This window comes from Lipophrys pholis (assembly GCF_963383615.2).
Source record: "Lipophrys pholis genome assembly, chromosome: 20".
Taxonomy (NCBI): domain Eukaryota; kingdom Metazoa; phylum Chordata; class Actinopteri; order Blenniiformes; family Blenniidae; genus Lipophrys; species Lipophrys pholis.
In genome coordinates this window covers 7,662,911-7,685,365 of record NC_137648.1, presented here as the reverse complement: position 1 = coordinate 7,685,365, position 22,455 = coordinate 7,662,911, and the positions used below count along the sequence as shown (strand labels likewise).

The window sequence follows — 22,455 nt, the reverse complement described above, 5'->3', positions numbered from 1 at the left end:
CTTACTATCTTTCAGAGAGAAAGCCACACTGTCTTCTGGCTTCAGCGACACAGTGGGAGCTCCGCAGATTAGTAATGGAATGCTTAGTCCCTCTTAATGGCAAATATACCAGTGAGAGACGTGCAGATGTGCACACACTGAGGAGCAGAATGAGAGCAGGGGAAAAAGAAGAAACGCAATATTGTTTTTCCTCGGTGGGGATCATTTGTTTATGAAGCAGTTTAACGGCAGCTTTTTCTGACAGAAAGTGTAATCACACTTTTGTAAAGAGATGAATTGATGTGGAATACATCCATGGAGTTCTACATCCGAAACTTTTAAACTGTTGGTAGCAGACTCTAAATCCACAGCAGTATATCTCAGAAAGTGTCTTACAGGTGCTGGGAATTGTTTAAAAGGAAAAAAAAAAAGGATTCAGTGATGAAAGGAGAAATTCGATTTTTAAATGTAAGATTATGAATTCGGCTTTAATAATGTCAGAACGAAGTAGACCTGGGTGGTGACTGTGTCGAAACTAAATTAAATCCTGTGATGTTGGATATGAACAAAAACAGATGAAGAGTCTTTAAATAGGCATTTAAGAAGCCACATGATGAACAATGATAAGCAATTTTATACTTCTTTTCCTCCACCACAACATCAAATTCTGATGTACTTCTTTGTTCATTGATATACAGATGTATTTCAGAAATTCATTTGTTTATATTATCTGTTTACTCTTCATTCAGCAGGGTTTTTTTTATACCGGTTTCGAATCAAATAGTTAGAAAAAAAGACCTGTAAGTACTCCACTTCTTGCTGAGGAGGAGCAGCTTAGCTTGTCACTTTCCATGACGCCTAGGAATCAATAGGGATGGATCTATAGATCCCTTCCCGATTGATTCCTTCTCATGCTAAATAGAAGGAAATGCCCAATATTAAAAACAAACCAAAAATAGTTTTGAAGATCTGTATGTATCCGTCATGTTAATTATGTGAACATATTGATTGTTAAAATAGCTGTGGCCACAAGTTGATGTATCAATATGAAAACCTACGGGCAGTCCTACGCCTGAGGGCATAACTGAACCTCTCTCCTACCCACTGGAGATTTTGTGCCATCTCAGTCCTCCATTAGTCTGTAGTTTCTCTTGGAAATTTTCTTGCATTTAAAGATGCCAACAGGTTTGGTAATTTGTAGCTCCATTTGGCTCACGAAAACTACCGAAGGATGTGAAATACTGTCAGCCTCTCTAAAGCGGTTGTTTTGTTTGTCTCCCCTGTAGTATAGGATGAAGATATTTAGGTGTGGACTGATGAGGATAGTCATTAACATTGCGCCCTAACTACCAGCCTGTAATTTAAAGACATTTTTTTTTCTTTTTCTCTTTTTCAAAAAGGACCACTGAATGGGTGGATGCAGAACAAAGGGAAGGTGTTTGAATGAATGAAGGGATATTCTGCAAAAAAATAAATAAATAAATAAACGTCTGCCTGTATAACCATTGCCCCTCTGCAGTGAGTGGTAATTTTTTTCCCCTGATTGAAAACACAAGGTAAAAGATTTTGCCCATCAAGAAATCCACTCACAGTTATCCCCTTCACGCACACACACATATCAGAAGGTGTGTGTGTGTTTAGAACTGGCCATGTGTCAGCACCTTCTTGCTTCAAGGCTGGTTTTAATCAGTAAAAGCACGATTTTCTGGCCATTCAGAAATCTGTGTTCCACGTTTACTTTGAGCCAAGAGACACATGATTACACTGAAGTCAACAAAAAGCTATTACATGGCCAGAAATGATCAAACTGATAGTTTTCGTGTGTGCACGCATGCGTGCTGATAGATTATTGGCTAGTTTTGTAGCGTTCCTATCACGCTACCTGATTTGCTATCCAACACGGTTTTCTTTCCCTAATCATTGGCTAGAATTATTCAATTTAGTTACATTATGTCTGGAAAATGTTGTCTTCATGGCCATGCTGCTCAGCCAAAGCATGTTTAGATGTATCAAAAGATGAATCAAACTCCTATTCAACACAATTCCCACCGTGAAATGATCCAATAAGCCAAAGTCAATAAAAAGTCTTATTTTACACCTGACGCTGCTGGGTGTTGTATTTTTTATTTTATTTTTTTTGTTTAACCTTTGAGTGTGTGTTGAAGATTCCTTCTGATCACCCTCTTCATTAATTATTGAATTATTGGGTGCCAGCATGGTTTCCATGGAAACAATAGTGTCTCCAGTGTTTTTTTGCACACAGATTCTTTAGCGTTGAGGAAGTGTGTGTGTGGGTGTGGGTGTGGGTGTGGGTGTGTGTGTACTTTTATGCCGTTATACAAAGGAGACAAAACATGCAAAAAGTGATAATTCACCTTAATGAATTTAGAATGCTACAATATATTCAAGAAATTGTGAAAATATGATTTAGCTCCATGCATTTTACACCCCATTGCATTCAATTTGACAGTGACAATTAACATGAGAGCAAGATAATTATGAATGTGTTTTTGGAGTGACATGAGGCAAATTTAAAAGGTCTTGTTTCACTAAATAGAAAGCTACTCACCCCTCCCACACATTGCACTGCTGTTGTCGTTTTGTCTGGAGAGATAATGCCAGTAGGTTTAACATTTCATGTTGACATTTGCTTTCTTAATTAACTTTTAATGCCAATATACGTTCTGCCCTACCTGCAAAATGTGTTTTTCTTCTGTCAGCTTAGTAAAGCATGTTTGGGGTCTGCTTTGTATTGCGCAATAGCATGCAATACATACGTGTATCTATTCCATCTTTAAAGCTGGTTTTCATTTTTTGTCTTTTGTTTTTTTCAATCATCCAATTCAAAACCACAAGAGAGATGTTTTTCACCACAAAATCATTCTTGGGCGGAAGGGAAATTCACTGAAAGTTCGGACAAAACCCACATAGCTGCACAAGTGCTTTGATTCAACCTCCACCTAAACTGAATAATCCCGTTTTGTTAAAAAACTGTACATATATTTCTTCCCGCATGCTTGGTACTCCCATCCATAATCTCAGCAAGAAGTAATAACGTCCCTTTCTTTTGAGATGCAGAATGAATATGTCACACTTGAGTTTACTGGCTCAGTCCATACAAGAAGCATATGGCATTACAATTATGGATAGGCCTGGGGCTCCGATTTAAGGGGGGAACACACCACAGCCACCCCTTATTATAATGTCATATTGTTTCACTCCCCCTGAGTGTCTGTGTGTCAGTGTGATTTTGTGTTTGTGTGTGTGTGTGTATAGGTAAAAGGCAATATTTTGGATTCTCGTGCTTTACGTGGTTGGCATATGTGTGAAGATGTGCAAAGCCCCTCAAATTACCTTGGAGAACCAAATATTTAGGAGTGGAGGAGATGGGGCAGAATAAATGCGTGAACGCCAGAGGGCCTCATAAATTCCCAGCAAACCAAATTCATTTTATAGTGTACATACCGAATCAATATATAATAGAAACAGGAGGAGGCAAGACGAGAGGAGTGAAAAGGAAAGAGTAGCAACAAGGATGAAAAAGGGTAGGAGAAAGGAAAGTAGGGATGAAGAGATGCAGACAAGAAATGTTGCAAAAACAAAATATTTACATTTCATATTCTTCTTACTACATTTTCTCCAAGAAAAATGAGACAAAGACAAACAAAGCATTCAGGGAAGCTATAAATAGATATAATATTCTTCCCTATGTGATAAAGTTATGATCATTTGCTCTGTGACTTTTTTACTTCTTTTTTTTTTTTTCCTGCAACCAGCGCCTATTTCTCAGCTCACAAGACAGTTCCATGATGTTTCATGCAAATATTGAGATTTTTTTGGTTATTGTTGTATGATGTCTAAAAATAGGCTAAAATATGTTGTGTAGTTCCTAGTTTCTTTTGCATAGTATCTCATATTCCTAGCAAGTACATCCAATTGATGCATTTATCTTAAAGTTATTAATTTTTCTTCATTTTTAATAAAAATAAAAAAGGTGCTTGAGCATGAGATCGGTTCACCAAAAAAAAGATTGAAGTGATTCACCAGTCTTTTGTCACTATACTGAAAGAGAGGTGCAACCAACAGAAGTTGAATACTTGCACAGTCACATACACACGTGCACTAACACATCATTGTTCAGTAAAAATAAATCCAATCAAGACTAAATTCCAACGTCTGTTTAATGAGTTTAAACTTTTGAACTTTGTGGTAGTTATATTATTGTTTTACAGTGTTAATCTGTTCATTTGCCTTTTGTCCAAACTGCTACCTTTCAAAGACTTGACCGTATCTGTGCACTGTGGACTTCACTGTGTGAAACCTGCCATGTGCTCAAGACATACACTCGTTCTTGAACCATATGAACCATGTTGGTAACTGTGATCTAGTGTGCTTTTCATCATTACAGATATATTGTGCTGGCTAATTGCTTGGGTCTTGCCCAGCTATTGTTTAGGTGATGATTGGAATTGTATTCATGTATCGAAGACTTTCAAGAAGAAAAAAAGCAGTTAACAGAATGCAACTGCTTAAAAAAAGGATTGAGACGACACAAAGAAATCGCACAAACAATGAGAAAAACATTTCCACGTAACAAAAGAACAAACGGCTATTTTATGCATCTTGTTGGGTTTTATACTCCCACTTGTGATGAACTGATGAACAGAGGTGGAAAGGGCCACATGGCTGTCATAGGAGAGTTAAAAGGGATAAATAGAATGTGTATTTATCACCTGAAGAGCGAAAAAGGACAATATTCTTTTTCAATTCAGTGCATCAGTCTTCAACATTAAAGGAAAAATACAATTATCTTTAAAAGTCTAATAAGATACTGATGTACATGTCCTGCATGGTAGAATCATCACAAAGGCCACAGTTTGCCTAAAGACTCATATACGTAGACTTCACTTCCCTGCTTCGCCAGTAGAATCAGTCTATTCAACAGGACTGAATGCCCATCAGCTGCCTTATAATTATCCTAAATTACCCGCCTATTATGGTAGAAATTAGAAGCCATCTATTTTTACCCATGCTTCTTTAATTGAAAGCAGTGAATTTAAAGTAATAGACACCCCTCACAGGCTTTCAAAAGATAGTTGCAACAGTACAGAATTTAGGACCTCCAGCCATGTCCATCTCTTATAAGCTTGATGGTTGCTTGTTTGTGAAAACTACATATATTTCAGATCAGTGGAGTTTCATTGTTGAATGGCTCAACCTCTCCTCAAGTGATCAGAGCAGCGGAGACATTTTTGAGTAAACACAGACGAGAAATATTTCATGAAGAACAATAAACTGATGGGAGAGTGTTTAGCAGTTTTTTTTCCCACTGGTTCAGTTTTGGCCTTAGGAAGTCTTTCAGTGTGGAGTTTATATGTTTACCTTGTGTGTGCGTGTGTTTTCTCTGAGTACTCACAGCCCAAAGGCATGTACAGCATGTGAATATGTCTTCAAACTGGCCATAGGTGTGCATAAATGCTTCTTCTTGGCTGTCTGTCTGTCTCTGCGATCCTAAATTGGACAAATTGTTATGGAAGATAGATGGATAGAAACAAGAAACTGTATAGGGTTAAAAAGGAAGTGGTTATTTTTTCCAAAGCACAGTTAAATCAGTAAGTCTTTATTTAACTTTAATTAGCTTCTTCTTTTTTTTTTTTTTTTTTAAGGTAATGCAATAGAATGTATTTATGTTCCCATATCATCTTGTCTGCCTGCTGAATCTTATTCAGTGAAGCATCAGTCAGCTGGAATTCTGGAATTCAGCCTTAGTATTATCCAGCTCTTCCCTGAGAGCTGTCGCTTCCTTCCCCAGCCTCTGCACCTCTTCAGCAGTTGTCACTCTGAAATCCGGTGCTGCCAGGTTTGCCACATGCACTAGAAGCATGAAAGCTAATCATTTCTCAACTGCTCTTTCAAGATTTTTTAAAATTTCCAAGTCTCTGATTCTGTAATTACATCCCAGAAATCAGTCTCTGAGCCTCTTCCACCATCTTCCTCTGGAGCTGCGGCTCAATCCGGCCCGCTTGCAGCTCAGCCGTAATTGCCATCACTTTGTTTTTAGTGGCTGTCAATCTGCCGCTCATCACTGAAACATCATAGAGGTTTCATTGCTGTTGATAGGACATTAGACTCACCTCATCTCTCGTCAATAAAATATTTTCTTTCCACATCGAAATACAACAGTTTTGCATTGGTGCAATATAAAAAGACATTATAAAGACTATTACCATGAGTCTGCCGCTTCGAATGTATGAACCGTTACATTTCAGATGCACCGTGGTTCATGTATGGATGATTTTTTTTCTTAGGTTAACTTAAAAGATATTTATATTGCTACTCTGCAAATAAATATTTTTAAGAGTTGAGCATTTCCTCCAATAAAGATCAGAATCAGTTAACTGAGGTTCAACCAAAGTTCCAGCTGAAACTATCGATTTGGTCAAGAAATGAACAGAATGAGTAGAAACTGACCGGAGTTTGCGGTTCAGTTCTTGGCCTCCCTCAGTTCCAGCCTCTGCTCCTCCACTAAGTGTCTCGTGCTCTCAACTCAGTCCAACTACTAAACCTCGGTCAGCGTCTCCATCGCCTTCCTGAGCATGCATCGCAGACAGAAAGGAGCAACAGTCGCTGCTGCAGCAGCAGAGCTCTTTGTAAAATACTTTTTAGATATCATGTAGGTTGAGTTGCATGAGCGCAGGCATTGCATTTCTGCGGCACTTTTATTTTTAATTACACAAAGCTGCTGTCCCTGATCAAATTTGGGATGGGATGGTAATACAGTTTTCAGCTCTTCAAACAAAAATAATGTCTTAAGTAAGAAGCCTCCATGCTCACATAGTCAAATATTACCCAACGCCACATTTTTTGTGAAAGTGCAATGGAAAAATGTGTCTGTTGATAATGATTAGTGAAACATGCATTGCAGCAGCATCTTTAATTATTGGCCTTAAATGTAATTGGTAACCTATATATTTTTTTTTTAATGCAAATGCCAATGTTGTTTATGAGGCAATTGATTTATGCAAAGTCTCTGAATTGATTATACACTAGCTGCAAATACACTAAAGATTTAATATGTTTTATGTCCACCCATTCATCTTCCACATTTCTAAGTGTAATTTTATGGCCACAAATGCATGTTTTTTTTTTTAAGGTGAAAGGAAACTGTGGTACCTTAAGAAAGCCCATGCAGGGACCATCCATATGTACAAAAAATAGAATCAAACCGGGGATACAATCACTGTGACATGAAATCTAATCACCAAACCACAGTACATTTAAATGTGGTTTTCTTCCACATCCTTGTCCTTTGCGAAATAAGTGTGAGAGTAGGACTCTGTAAGGCATACACTGTGATACCAAGGTCATACAAGGCTGTACATAAATCAACTGACAATTTATTCCATTCAGAAAATATTTAAGCTATCCTTGATTAAAAACTGTGAATATACTCAGTTTTGTACTTTTGAATAGATTGTATTGTATAGAAATAGCTCACCAGCTAATTCCAATTGTTTTGTTTGCTCAAAGTTTTGACGGTTTCTTTGTATGAAATAACATCCGTCAGTTTGCATTTCAGTTTCATTGTTTCCTTTTCATTCAGAACAAAACCAAGCAAAGTGTCTGGTCAGCTTTTTGTTTTCAAGCTGCTGCATATGAATGACAACTCCAAAGCAAGCCAATAAACAGTGTTATCTAGTTAAATCTGAATGATTCCCTTCCTCATTCTTTCCACTCGCTTTTGTTTATGCCCTTTTTTTTTTTATCTGCGTCAGACAGCCAGCATATGCATGATCTGAGCGTGTGTAAGACAGAGAGAGAGAGCGAGAGAGAGAGTTCAAATTCAAATGTTTGATTATGAGAATAATAGCCAGGTTTCACCCGACACTTGTGGGTATTTGTGCATGTGTTGCTGCAGGGAGCGTGAAGATTCAGTAACACTGCTGTCACTGATAAGCTCATCATTCAAAGCTATTGCAAGTGATGTAAAGCAGATGAGGGGACACAAGGTTATACATGAACTATTTCCCATTATATTCAAGAGGTTATAGAGAGCTTGATAGTGATTGCATCAAGCCAATATTTGGTCCGAGGTGTAACTGTCGGTGAGGGAGAGTATCAAGGTCGTTTCTTTTACTAAAATGTACTTTTTTATTGTCATCCTATGAATAGCAGACATCAGTCTACTTCCCTCTCTGTTTTTTTCTTTTTAGGTTCATGACCTTTCGGGCGCAACATAAAATGCATTATCATGCAATATTTTTTACGTTTCCCTCACTGATGTTGCACTTTTTTTATGCTAACTAGTGTTTTGAGGTTGTGTGAGCACGTGTGTATTTGTGCATATTTCACCAGCATTGCCCAGAACATGGCCTAAGTGGTCAGACCTCCCAGCAAGTGGCCATCTTGGCCCTTAATGTCTGTGGTCACTGCCTTGAACAAGCACACACACACACACATATATACGCACACAATCACCCCGCTGCTTCAGATTAATTAGTTTAGACTCCCTGCTGATATCAAAGTCAAGGTCTTCGATTCCATTCTGGGAAGAGATAAACAATGTAAAACCATGTTGTGGGTGGCAAAGACTCGTGGGGGATGAAAACATACAAAGCAAATGCTGACAGACGTTCAAACGGGCTTTTAACACACGGTAGAAATGTATTGGCACAAGTATATGTGTATTGACTTGCATGCAGATGTGCCAGAGCATGCAAACTGCTGCTGAGTGATTTGCACATGACCGTACCTTGAACTTCGCTACAACGTCCTCACCATCGATGTATTACAGTCATTGAAGCAGTGAACTATACCCAGTTAAAAGAAAAAAACACTCAGCAGATGGCCACAAAAGAACATGAATATAAAGACAAAAGGAAAAAAGAGAAAAGTTAAATGCGGATATACTGGAGAGGATATGGAGCCTAAGAGACAGAAGAATCAGGGACAGGGAGAAGGATGAATAGAGATTGGTGTCAGTATGAAGTGATATATGAAGGAGAGGGCGATGAGAGTGAGCTGGCTTCTCTCTCAGCTCCAATAGTAATGTCCCTTTCCAAAACATCACTCATATTTAATGGAGCAGAGCTACAAGGGAAAGGAGAAAGGAGACCACAGGAGTTGTATGCGTGAAACACACACATATCACAACGTATGCGACACACAACAAACTTGCAGACACTTGCACGAATGCTCAAAGTCGCATGCACGGAGAAAGCGCACTCGCATGCACTTGGGTACTCAGGCGGAAACAGGGTTCTCTGAGAGTTAATGGAGTTGAGACACAGGGGCCTTGAGAGTGGAAGTAGCACTCTGCAAGGAAAGAGGGGCAGAGGAAGAAGTGCAAGAACAAAAGAGAAGGGAGAAGAATTGATGTGAATGTGAAGCAAAAAAACAAAAAACAAAAAGGCAGTCGAGAGCCAGGAAGAAGATTCTCAAGCGGGCATGTCTTAACTCACAAATCAAGGTGTGATCGAAAGAAATCCCTGTCAATCGAAATAGACAGAACCCCATAATATTAGTGATACGGCTAAAGAAAGTCAGACAGTCAAATCTTTTTCCGGATCAAGAACATAAAGCATAAAAGATGTGTGTGTGTGAATAAAAGAGATGTGAAGGTGTATGAGTTCTAGTACATTAGGTCAACCTTCCAGAGCTATGGACAGTGCACAGAGAGGTGACGAGGAGTGTAGCCAGGATGGAGTTGGTGGGGTCAAGTGTCAGGGCTGATGTGACGGAGAGATCGCAGCCAAAGTGAAAGGGAAGAGTTACAAGATGGTAGTGAGATCTGCTATGATGTATGGGTTGGAGAAAGTGGCACTGTCCAAAAGACAGGAGGCTGAGCTGGATGAAGACGCCGAGAGTGACCAGAATGGGAGAGTATCAAATAAGGACAGATCAGAGCAGTTTAGAGATAAAGCTGGAGAGACCAGGTTGAGATGGTATGGACATGCGCTGAGGAGAGATAATACATATATTGGACACTGCTGCCATTCACAAGGAAAAGAAAAAGACTTGAAAGATTTATATATGTAGTTAAGGAGGACATGGAGATGGTTGGTATATCATTTAGAGGAGGCAAGGGTAGAGGTAGAAGGGGTGACTGCTGAACGGGGCACCCGATTTCCAAAGAAATAAAAGATCATACCTGGAATTGACACTATTACAATTTTCTAAGTACTCCTCTCCCTCTCCCACTCTCCAGGTTCAGGTCTGAACGACGGCCAGTGGCACGCAATACGCTTGGTCGCCAAGGAGAACTTTGCCATGCTGACTATAGATGGCGAGGAGTCATCGGCTGTGCGCTCCACCACACCTCTAACTATCACTACGGGAGGAACCTATCACCTGGGAGGTAAGGGTCACCCCAGTGTCTTCACCACGGAGCAGCAAAGCTCGCACTTCCACTTCAATCCATCCTCACGCTCTCACATATTCCCATAATGGCCATCTGGGAGGCATCAAGATACGAGTCACTACTCGCAACTACTTGTGTGTTGAACAAGTAATATTAATCTCACTAATACATTTCACATAGCTTCTAATGACAATATATAAGTAAAGTGAGCTTTCAACACACAATCCTACGATAACTCATGTGCAAACAGGTATTATTAATATTTTCTTTAGGCTTATTATGTCTCCAAATCATTTATCTTGTCTGATACTGCTCAGAATTAAGATTTGCTCTCTTGGCAAAAACCCAGACAGGACAACAACACCAGATATGGTGTGAAACACACACTAACACACAGTCACACACACACAGCAGCAGATAATACATGCAGCAGCCTCAATCTGTCCGAATTAGGAAGATGCCATGTTAATGATGCTTGACACAGCTGTCCATCTTTTGGAAGATGGTCCATATCTAAGCGTGCGTGTGCGTGTGTGTGCGCATGTGTATGCGTATGTGCACGTGTGCGTATTGAGCACCTGTATGAAATTACAGTAACTGAGAGAGATTGTCCGGCTCTGATAGCTCCATCAGCCCTCTGTCCCTCTCTTTCCGAATCGCAGCACAATCTTCTCCATCAAGCAAAACCATTTCCTCATGCCAATCAGTAACAATCAGAGCACATCTCACACACACACACACACACACACACACACACACACACACACACACACACACACACACACACACACACACACACACACACACACAAAAACACACACTTCCAGGTGTTTCTGTTACTTTGTCTATTTTAATTTACACCCCGCTAGTGTTGAGGGAATTTTGTACGTCTGTGATGATGGTGCTCTTTGAAAATATATCAAATGTTTATTGGAATAGAATAGAATAGAATAGAATAGAATAGAATAGAATAGAAAATACTTTATTAATCCCAGATAGAAATTATTTTACAGTGTTGCTTGATACAGAATAGAACATAATACATATTAAAACGGAATAGAACACAATACATGTTAAAATATCAAATTAGTCCGATTAAAAATTCAATAAGTAAATATTAATGTGCGTAAGACTTAACTGTGACTAATATATGCATGGAAGAGTGGAATTGACAGAAACACACAACAGGCACTATTCACAAGGAAGTGTTATGCAGTGTAATGGCCACAACAAGAAAGGACTTGTACGACTCTGTAGTGCACTATCCACTATTTTTTCTAATCAATTTTAGATTCTGCAGAAGCTTTCAGTTTGTCTCTGTTCTATATTATTGTTTTTTTGATTTGAGCTCAGCCTTCTCTTTTTTTTTTACCTTGTCTTTCTTTTCTGGGTCTTCCTCTCATCTTTCATTTGATCCTTTAGTCTCCATTCTGATGAAATTACTGATTTATTGATTTCAGTAAGCCGAGCTGCATGTCAATAACGGCTGGGAGGAAAGCATCTCTGTAACGTCTTTACTCGTTCAAGACGGCAGAGGAGCACGTCCTCCTGACGTGGGTATTGAATTGACGGGCGGACACTACCTTTAACACGAGCCTTTATTATTGGCTAATAACTATGCTGAGCTGTGGTGGAAAAAGACAAATAGAATTCCCATTACAGTATGATATAATACATCACCTCGCATTTTGCACATACAGTCTTTCACACACACACACACACACACACACACACACACACACACACACACACACACACACACAGTTCAGAGATATCCTATTGTTTTTCTGTGCGTTTTTTCCCCACTGACGGAGGCAGTGTGCCGGCTAAATTGGCAGCAGCTGTGACTGGGGTTTTACTCGTTAATTTTACATGACACACTGAATGCTGAGGAGCAAGGAGCCTTGTGGTAAACACAAGTTGGAAGGCTGCAGGGGATACAAAACTGTTGATCATTACTATGGAGAGGAGTACAAAGTGATATTTAGGCCACCAAGTTTTTCTCAGGTTTTACAAAGGTATTTTTGAAAACTATTTAAGCCAGTTCTCAGTCCAGATTTGAAATCTCTTTCGTGAGAAAGTGAACGTACGACTGCAGGATGTTTCCAGCCCGCAGAAGTGTTTTACCTTTGATCCTAACGTCCTCATGATAAGCTTTGGTTTACTTGAGAAATGCATATCATACATATAAATAAGACCTTAAACCTTATGACCTAGATTTTTGTCCTCTCATCTGGTGCTTTGAAATATGTTAAAACCTCATATTCTCATCATGGAATGTGACTTGGAAGTTGCTTGACAATATGACACCACATGGATTTTGATTTATGGTTATTCATTTGATTGGCTGGAGTTGAGTTTAGAGCATTTGACATAGCATACATTCTTCATAGCGCAGACTCTGCTGTTTATTTTGATGGATAACATCACAATCTATATTAGTTTGTTGTTTTATGCTGTTTGTGGTAGTGCTTTCTGTTAACTGTTGTTTTTAAAGGGTTAAGATCCAAGTCATCCGAATCAGATTTTTGCATGAATCTGAACACATATGCCTTCAAACTTGTGTGGACAGACTGTGTGTGGGCTTTTGTTTTTTTTAACCAAATGCTGTGAAATGCCAAATTGCAGAGAAACACATTAACTTACAAATCAGCTAGAGTTTCTGGGGCATTTATTCAAAATCCTCCTCCTCATCATATTCAAAGGCTAATTTCCATCCCAGAACCAAGGTAACGGAATAATATACTGAGTGTACAAAAGATAGTTTAGCCTTTGGCTTGCCCTCAATTACTCTCTCTGATGGCTCAGCTTGATGAGTCAAAGAGGCCAAGCACATTAAGCTGTCCTAAAGCTCTCCAACACTATTCCATCAGCACTTTTTTTGTGTGTGACTTAGACTGTTTTATCACTGAGCTTCAATTAGTAGAAAACCCACATTATCATGAACAGCCCATGTTTCTTCACACACTGGACAGGACTTCAGATAATTGCAGCGAGTTGTTCATGCAGGTGGCCATCTGCTTCGAATCACATTCCTTCAAGGCATCAATCTGTTGTGTTTTCAGTGGCACCAGTCGTTGATCGGTGAGCACTGATTGAACCAGATTTTGTGCACAAAATATTACTGTAAGTCAAAGCGTCTATGTTTGTATAGCAGACATCTGCGGCAAGGCAATTCAGAATGTTTTACATAAAGAAAACCCTTTAATGAAAGGCAGCAGCAAACAATATGGTCTTCAGCATCGTTTTGAGAAATCTCAGCTTGTGAGCATTCCTGCTGGTCTCTGGTACCTGGTTCTTAATATCTTGTGCACAAAAACAAAAAACAGCTCCATAACATAACATAACATAACAGAGAACTGGGCGGATGTAGTTGATTTTCTTTCTCTTTGTGAGCACTCTGTTCTGCGAAGACCAGCTAAGACAGTCCTAAAGTCTTGTCTGCCGATTGTAGTTTCATGAAATGGTGGTGAGGCATCAGCTTTTTTATTGTGCTATTTTCATTGGGTGATAGTGAAACATCTTTGTTTTTGTTTTAATTGATATGTTCAGTCTGACTCAGGGCAGAGCCAGATAAAAGTGTGTGGCTTCTTGTGCTACTACTATGCTACCATGTCATGTTTGGGATATATTTTTCAATGTTCTGTTTTGAGTTGTTAGTCTGTACTTCTTATTTTCACATTTCCTCACCATCTTTTATTAAAATATCTGAATCAGACAGTAGAACCGATGTCCATACACTCACCAGACTAAAGTAGGTGTTTTTTTCCTTGTATTTTGCACATACTTGCTTTGATGTATTTGACATAACTTAGGAAAAATGTAATTTTATTAATTGGAACCTTGTATCAACAAATGAGGTGGTAAAAGTAAGTGCTTAAATATGAAGGGAAGCGTGTTGTTTTCATACAAGTATACAATATGAAAAAAAAAATTGTTTGAATCATCTAAGGATAGGACATAAAAAAGAAATTAATCACACATATTTATGTGTATCATGTTAGAAAAAGGAGCTAGAAGAAGAACTGTTTTATTCCTACCTTTTTTTTTTTTTGCTTTTGACCAATGTAATACTATAACTATAATTAAATATCTGTAAACACTATACTTTGTACAGCACCATATCACACATTCTGTTACAATTAAAAATGTAGCACACCTATAAATGCAAACACATTCAAATACGGATACATTTCAGCTATCAGTCTGTTTCTCTACTCTTCATTTAATGAAGAGTCTAGTGTTTAACAAACGTGGAGAAATCCCACAACAAGACAAATTACGTCTAATAAATGTTATGTTCAAGTGTGACAGCTCCACATATGCAGGGATGCACAGTACATGCAGCACGACTTACACCAAGTCTGAAACACAATGTTTTTCTCGACCGAACGCAGAGAGAGAAGAACGGTAAGTGCATCTGGGGACAACAAAGTTTCCCATAGAGGTACATGAACACTTGGCATTTGCACACACACTTGCAGAAGAACACAGGTTGTTGACACCAAAGCATTATGTGAGATAATTATCAGTCTGTGTTTAATTAAATAGAGAGTGAGTGAGTGTGCATTTGGGAGATGCAGCAGTGGTCTTGCCTCTCACCTGCCTTTTAAGTGGACAGAACATCACCAGTGGGACATGATTACGTTTACTGTCCTCCAGGCCAAATACTACAACTCCATTATATTCAAAACATTTCACTGGGGAGTGATCTTTTTCTGCCCGGCAGAATAAAAATTTAAATAAAGACGGTTCAGCTTGTTTTGCCTGTCCCATCAATGATGATTATGTCCAAGTTGAGATATTTTTGGAGACACTAATATGACAGAAAACTACAAGTTCCCTCTTTGCACAAGGGCAGGATTCTAATCTGTGGCTTTCACATGGAAAGGGAAAACTGATTTTAAACATAGCAGCAGCACTCCATAAAGCTTTCAACATTAATATTAATGCCCCTTGTGTCTTATAAAAAGACAAGTCTACTGACATCTTTGCTAATTAATGCATTTATTAACCAAATAAATTATCTAATTTACATAAGTGGTTACATGTAATATATTTAGATAACCATGATGGCACATTATGCAAATCAATTAAATTTGTTTAGAATTGAAAGTCATGCACACCATGCACATTTTCCATTTTTCTCTTTACTGTTAACTGTTCAACTTTTCTCTGATATTGTCATGTATGCATATATATGTACAGATTCAGTTGCTGTGAAGTGTTTCACTCACACTAACTTGACACACTGACTACTTCTGTATATATTTGCAAAATAATACTAATAAATTGTATATGTTTTAAGTTATCAAACAGGAATAACAATGCTTTGATATGTTGAACTGTACTGTATATAGCCAAAAGGCATCATCCTGCAGTCGCGAGCATTCAGTTATTTTGATGATGAAAAAAAAAAAAAAAAGCTGGTTGTGTCCTGTTAAACTGTTAAAATCGTTAAGACTCTGATTTATATCATCTACTTTGTTATTACCAAAGATGTGGAAGTCCCACCTGACACACTTAATGCATCACCCCATCAAATCTATGTTACTTTTGTCAAATTCGATGTCTTATTTTTCCAAATTGCTTTCTTCGAAATAATTTTTGTTCCATTTAATCATTTCTAAGCAGTTTGACATTCAAAAACTGAAATACAGACACAAGCTATGATAACATGCCATGTTTGCGGTTATCTTCAGCAGTGAGCAGTGTGTTTCCCACCCTTTCTGATATAATTTTGTATTAGCATTATCTTCTTTTATTGTTTGGTTAAAAAGTCTTTTGTCATCCCTGCTGGGGGCATTTATACTATCTGGACTCTTGCTAAATGTGAACGATATTATTGGCTTAAAAAGGCCAACTCATTTCCACATTTATAACATCACGTTGATGCCACGATTCTATGAATTCTCTGCTTCAGGGAAATCATGGGCCTTGGTTGATTGAATTTACTATGTTCACAGTTTAACATTCATAAAACAGGTAAAATTGATATGGAGCTAATAAAAAACGTATGAGGTAAGTCTTCTAAAGTTCAATGAAAAAGAAAAAATGACATGCAGGGCGTCAAAAGAGCCTCGGCCTGAGCCCGGATAGTTTAAAGTGGTTAAAGTGTTGTACGTCAAACACTGAACCAACAAGGTCCCATGAATGAATGAATGGAAGCCAAAGATGACGCACGCAATGAAAGGCACAGAAAAACAAGAATTATCACAGTGCCACCAGAATATTGTTCTATGGAGAGGTTAAACCAAAATGTAGCTCTTTTAAAAAGAAGCGCATGAGTCTTTTCATAAGGTGACAAATTAAGCCCATTGAAATTACACTAAAAGACTTGTGAGGCGCTGTCATGTTATTATGTTGCGTCTTTCACTGCTTTCTTGAAGGTATCAAAGACGAAATGATAACATCTAAAGATTACCAGGGGATTCTAGAAAAAACATTGTGTGCCCTGTGTCAGAAAAAAAGTTTAAGGTGAAAGGCTCGGGTCATTCAGCTGGACAGCAACCCAAAGCACACATCCAGCAGCACAAAAGAATGGCTGCAATGAAAAGAACAGGCTGTTTTTAACTGGACAGCAGTGAGTCCTGACCTAAATCCAAGTGAAAACCTTTGGAGACAGATGAAATCTGTCATTGTGGAGAGGCCCTCCTGCTGACTTAAAGAGCTTGAATGTATCGTGATGGGTGAGCAGAAGAAAATGCAAGCAGCGAGGTGCAAAGATTTTCCGATGGATATAAGAGTTATTTTTGAAGCCTCACAACCAAGTACTTTTTGTTTGGAATTTCAATGTAACAACATTGTGTTTAAAAATCAGCCCAACAAGTGATTTACTATTTTCTTTGCTTAAAGTTTTTCCCATGCCCAATTAGTTATTTTTCACAGTTTTATCTCCTTATGGTCGTCACCCTCCTCTTTCAGAAGGTCATCCTCTTTCCGTGCATCCTCCCGTCTGTTCTCTTCCTCTCATCTCTGCTCGTCAATCCTTCACGCGCCTGCTTTTAGAGGCAGTCACCTGTACCCAAAGCCTATTTTACGGGGAGTAGTTTTTCACTCCTGACGCCGTGCTTTGAGAAATTAGTAGGAAACTGACACAGGACGTCCACAAATTGAATTTCTCGAGAGGCAAGACAGACGGACACTCGGGCAAACAGAGACGTGCACATACACAGGGCCATAAAGCCACGCTCGTCTCTGCAGGACCAGAGGACAAATGGATACATTAATGAGAGCAGTCGATTATGGGACGTTCCACCCTGAAGCACTCCGGTGTTTGATAACTGCGGGGGGAAAGAAACGCGTTTGCAGCGCTTCCCACATTCGTTTTGCTATCTCACTCCTCTGCTAAGAGCTAAAATATTACACATATTACCATTTCTTCACTCACTGATTCTTCATATATCATTTTTGGGAAATGCACCATCTTCTTTCTTATTTTATATTTGAATAAATGGCTTTTATTGTGTTTTTCTGTTGTAATGTAACAGTAATATTGGGCTTCTTGAATGAAAATATAACATTTAACTTGATTTACATTAATAAAAAAAAACAAGTTACATTGTAATTACATGCAATTCATATTGAGGAGCTGCATGGTGATCTGATCATGACTCTCTCACAGTGAAAAGATTTCCCAGGTTCATTCTGGGTGGAGTTTGCATGTTATCCACTAGTTTTTGTTGGTTTTCTCCAAGTACTCCATTCTCACTATAAAATGTGATCCATCATGATTGATACAGCACTTTAAAACAACTACAACAACACAATATATAACCCAATAGCAAAAAGTTAAAAGATAAATTAAAAGTAAATACAGAGAAACATAAAATAAGCAGCTCACACATGAATATCAATGTCTTACATGACTCTAAAAGCCAATAAGAAAAGGAGGGTTTTGAGATTGGATTTAAAAAGAGATAAAGAAAGTGCCCATCTGACGACAAAATCATGGATTTGAGGTTAATTTCAGACTCTAAATGGATCCGTAAGTTTGGTTTTCTGTCTTTGTGCAGGATGTGATCTGACTTCACTCATTGGCTACAGCTCCTGATGAGCCTGACTAGAAAAAGCAGTATGGAAGGTTTATCGATGGCATTTATATTTATCAAATTGAAAAATTGCTTTAAAGTAACAAAAAATACAATCCTATGCCTGAATTAATGTGTTTGTCCACTAGAAAATGAATCAGTCCATATTTTTTACCACGTTGTCCGACTCATGATCCACGCATCGGTTCAGCCAATCCCTGCTGATCAGGTGTGGATGCAGGGTCCAGCCTGTACAGATCACCAATCCATCACTGGGCGGACCGACAGATTCATTCACGCACACACTAATAACAAATATAATGGCTGTTTTAAAGTCACAAAACTTATGTCAAATGCATGTTTATGGACTGTAGGGGAAAACCAGAGTACCCAGAAAAAAAACCCCACAAGCACACAAAGAGGATATACAAACTTCATGGAGAAAAGCCAACCAAGATGAGAACATGAGATTAGTGTTAACAACCAGACTAAAAATGTGTGTGACCCTAAGATCCAATACTTTCTTCTAAATCATTTGTAAGAACCATTGTAGGACAAGTAAGTGAATTTTCATACTCGGTCTTTTCACATAAGGCGCAATGTTCTAGTGTCCAGCTGTTTAATCTGGTAGCTGCTGTTTCTGCATTTAAAAAAAAAAAAATGTTTACAGTCTTTTTTCTCACTTTTTAACACATGTAGTGTGAATAAATTATGTGATTTAAGTGGCATTGTCATATATTACACATTGTCAGTCATGGCTCTGGGTACTGTCAGCTCTCCCTCCTCATCTTCAGGCTTGTGATGAATTAGACATGAGACTGTGACACCACATTTATCAAAGAGCAGGCCATGCTTTGTGTGTGTGCCTCTACGTGTGCACAGTCCTGTTTATGTGCCTGGTAGGCCAGGTGCATATTGTCCTTGACACGGGTGCAATAATGTTTGACATTCATGCATAATATGTTTGTTTGACAGTGCTCTATAAGAAGTAGTGTTTGTTTCACAGGTGTGGAAAATGGCTTATGGAGGAATTACGGCAGGTGGTCAGTAGATAAGCGCTTATTTTTTCCCCTGGAGAGATTTCTTTTTTTTTTTTTTTTTAAGAATCTACATATTGTTTTTGGCAACAGTTTGCGTCTCTTCCGGATAAGTTGTGAGTTACATTCCCTGAATATTTGTTTAATAATTTACCTCCGAGCCATTTGGCAGGTTTCCAGTCTGCCTCTTTTGGAAGCAGGCACCTGCCGCTAAATGCGATGGGATGTGGAAGCAGCCCAAGAGCGAACCATGCCCAGGTAGAAGGAAGCTACTTCTCTTTCTCTGCGTATTATAAGAAGAAGCTCTTTAGGCACAACAGGGAAGCTGTCATCGAGCGCCAACAAGCCTGCAGGGGATTATTGGTGTTGTTCCTATGGGTTATGGGAGATAGAGCGCTTGTCCGCGGATACTACAAATTAAAACCTTCACAACGTCATTGAAATGAAGAAAGAATGTTGAGCCCCCTCTCTGATGGGATTCCTGCTATGTGTGTGTTTGACAGCTCAAGGGTGTACAGATGTATGACCACTTATGTTTTGTCTCTGTTGGACTTCTGCGTGTCTGGATCTCCCTTTTTTTTCTTTCTTTTTTTTTTTTACCAGGATAGCTGCATTGCGCTGATAATGAAGCTTGACTAATACCAATAAGCGTTTCGTTTTATTGTTATTTATCCTACAATTGATTGAATGTAATCTCTGTTATGATGCTCGGATCAACATTTCCAGTGTTCCTCAAAGTGACACAAGGGCTCTGTCCAGTATCGCAGCGAATTTTTCTTTTTGCACACAGAAGATTTAAGGATCATTTTAAATGTTGAATTAGAGTTGAGTTCCATATGAAATGCATATTCTAAGATACCTTGACCTTATCTAGGATAAACTGTCAAATTGAGAGTTTCTTTTTAGGCAAAAGTCATCAATTCAAGAAGTAATTTGAAGCAATTAATGAGTTCAAATGTTAGTTCTCTAGAAAATGAACCATATTTAGGGGGAAAATGAGTGACATTAAAGAAAGAGGATCCCTGTGAGACGATACCAATTTGCCAGCTTCTCCGGAGCAGCAGAGACACCTATTCCAGCTTCTATGGCCTTGCAACGTAAATCCATCCTTCCATTGTTTCATGCATTGCTCTGCTTATTCTGCCAAAACTGTCAGGAAGACAACATTGCCTTTGCATTCATAAGCTATCCACAGGACACAAAGTGCTGCCAGCCAGTTGTAGTCTGCTCCGTTTCCCATCTTCTCTCTCTCTCTCTCTCTCTCTCTCACGTCCAAAGTCTCCCTCTCTTTTTTTCTCCGTCTGTCTCCCACTCCTCTGGAAAAAAAAAAAACAGCAGGCAGGTGTAGCAGGGAAGAGACAGATGGTAAGAATGACAGGAGAAGGTTTTGGGGGAGGAAAATGAAAGTCAGAGGATGTGAAGAAAGGGATGAATTCCACACACACACACACACACACACACACACACACACACACACACACACACACACACACACACACACACACACACACACACACACACAAGCCAACACAATGTTCTTTTCTCCTGGTTTATATTTGCTTTATGTTGGCCAGTCATATAAACCACAATAATGCTGCTGCGCACACGCACACAGTGCATATGCCCTCCGTAATAAGCCTCTTTCATGCTTTGGCCTTGTGGCTGATAGGCATGCTGCAGAGTATGACAGGCTATAACATCACAATGATGGAGATGTCATTGAGCAGCAGTGTTTTATGAGTGACCTGTGTGCTTGTGGCAGAGACTAAATTCTAAGTCCCTGTCTCCTCTATAAGTCACTGCCTGTACGTATATCGTATGCACTGCCCTCGTATACTGTACGCAGGTACACAAACCCAGATTTATACATGCACGATACAACGAGCATTATGATTCATTAAGGAAAAAAATAATAATATAGTGATCACACAAACACTGTGTGTTGCCCACCCACAGGTTCGTCCTATCCTTGTCCTCATTTCAGTCAAGGCCCAGTGCTGCCTCTGGACGGGCCATTGACTCCTGTATGTCGTAACGATACAGTATATAGTAAAATCTGTATGTCCTCTAGTCTATTGCTTTCTTCGCATCTGCATTAAGACTAATGGGCCTTGTGGATAAGCTCTAAAACAAGACGACTGATGAAGGTTCATGGCCGTAAAAAAAAAAGAAAAAAGAAAAAAAGGCAAGAATAAGCAGGTACCGGCAGCCAAGTCTGTTGTTGCTCGTCAAGGATAATGCCGTTGTTATGTTTGATGTCTACTTCAACAGAAGGTCTTTTTTTCATTATGTTTTTTTAAATTGTGGATCAAAAAAGGTATATCCATCATATTTTTCTCAGACTATTTCACCCATTGTTCTTTTGCTTCCGTTCCCGCTCAGATTATTTTCAGTCTTTTTTTTTCTTTTTTTAATCTATAATTTACTTCACAAGTATAAAAATCAAGTATCGATAGTTCACTCTGTGCTTTTGTCTGCTTCTTTTATTGTTGCAGGGTATTTTTTGCAAACGCTGTTCCCGCCATCCCAGCGATCGTTTCAGGGGTGCATGCAAGCAATCCTCGTCGATGACCAACCTGCGGATTTGCATGCAGTGGAGAAAGGAACCGTGGGAGCCTTTGAGAATGTCAGCCTGGACATGTGTGCAATAATAGACAGGTAACGACGATAATTGCTGCATGCACACACACACATCCCCACAATTGTCTGTCACTGATAATACGCAGTCAGGGATATGCAGAGCACGTGAACGAGTGTCATAAATCAAACGGCTTTGAATGAGAAGAGTCACACAGCAAACACAAGTGTTATGTGGAGCCTTTGAATTCTTATCTATAGACTTATGACTCAGGCCTGACTTCGCTGTCTGTGTAGCAGCATAAGAATATGTGTGTGTGGCTGGTTTTGTATGTGCTTGTCATACTGATAAAGAGATACAATTGATGGGGTGGATTCACAGTAAAAAAAAAAGTGTGTTAACACTCCTTTTTTTTTTTTTTTTTTTTTTCCCCCCACTTATTTTGATTTAATTTGAAAGTCCAAAAACAAG

The 22,455-nt window shown here is 38.9% G+C and overlaps 1 protein-coding gene across 1 annotated transcript in view; it reads left to right on the top strand.

Moving 5' to 3' along the window:
* cntnap2a (contactin associated protein 2a) overlaps positions 1–22,455 on the top strand; it is a 327,533-nt gene that overhangs the window by 181,380 nt on the left and 123,698 nt on the right. Inside the window, exons 10-11 of the mRNA XM_080489327.1 lie at positions 10,187–10,336; positions 21,902–22,064. Coding sequence (XP_080345453.1) covers positions 10,187–10,336; positions 21,902–22,064 — 313 coding nt within the window. The remainder of the gene's footprint in view (positions 1–10,186; positions 10,337–21,901; positions 22,065–22,455) is intronic.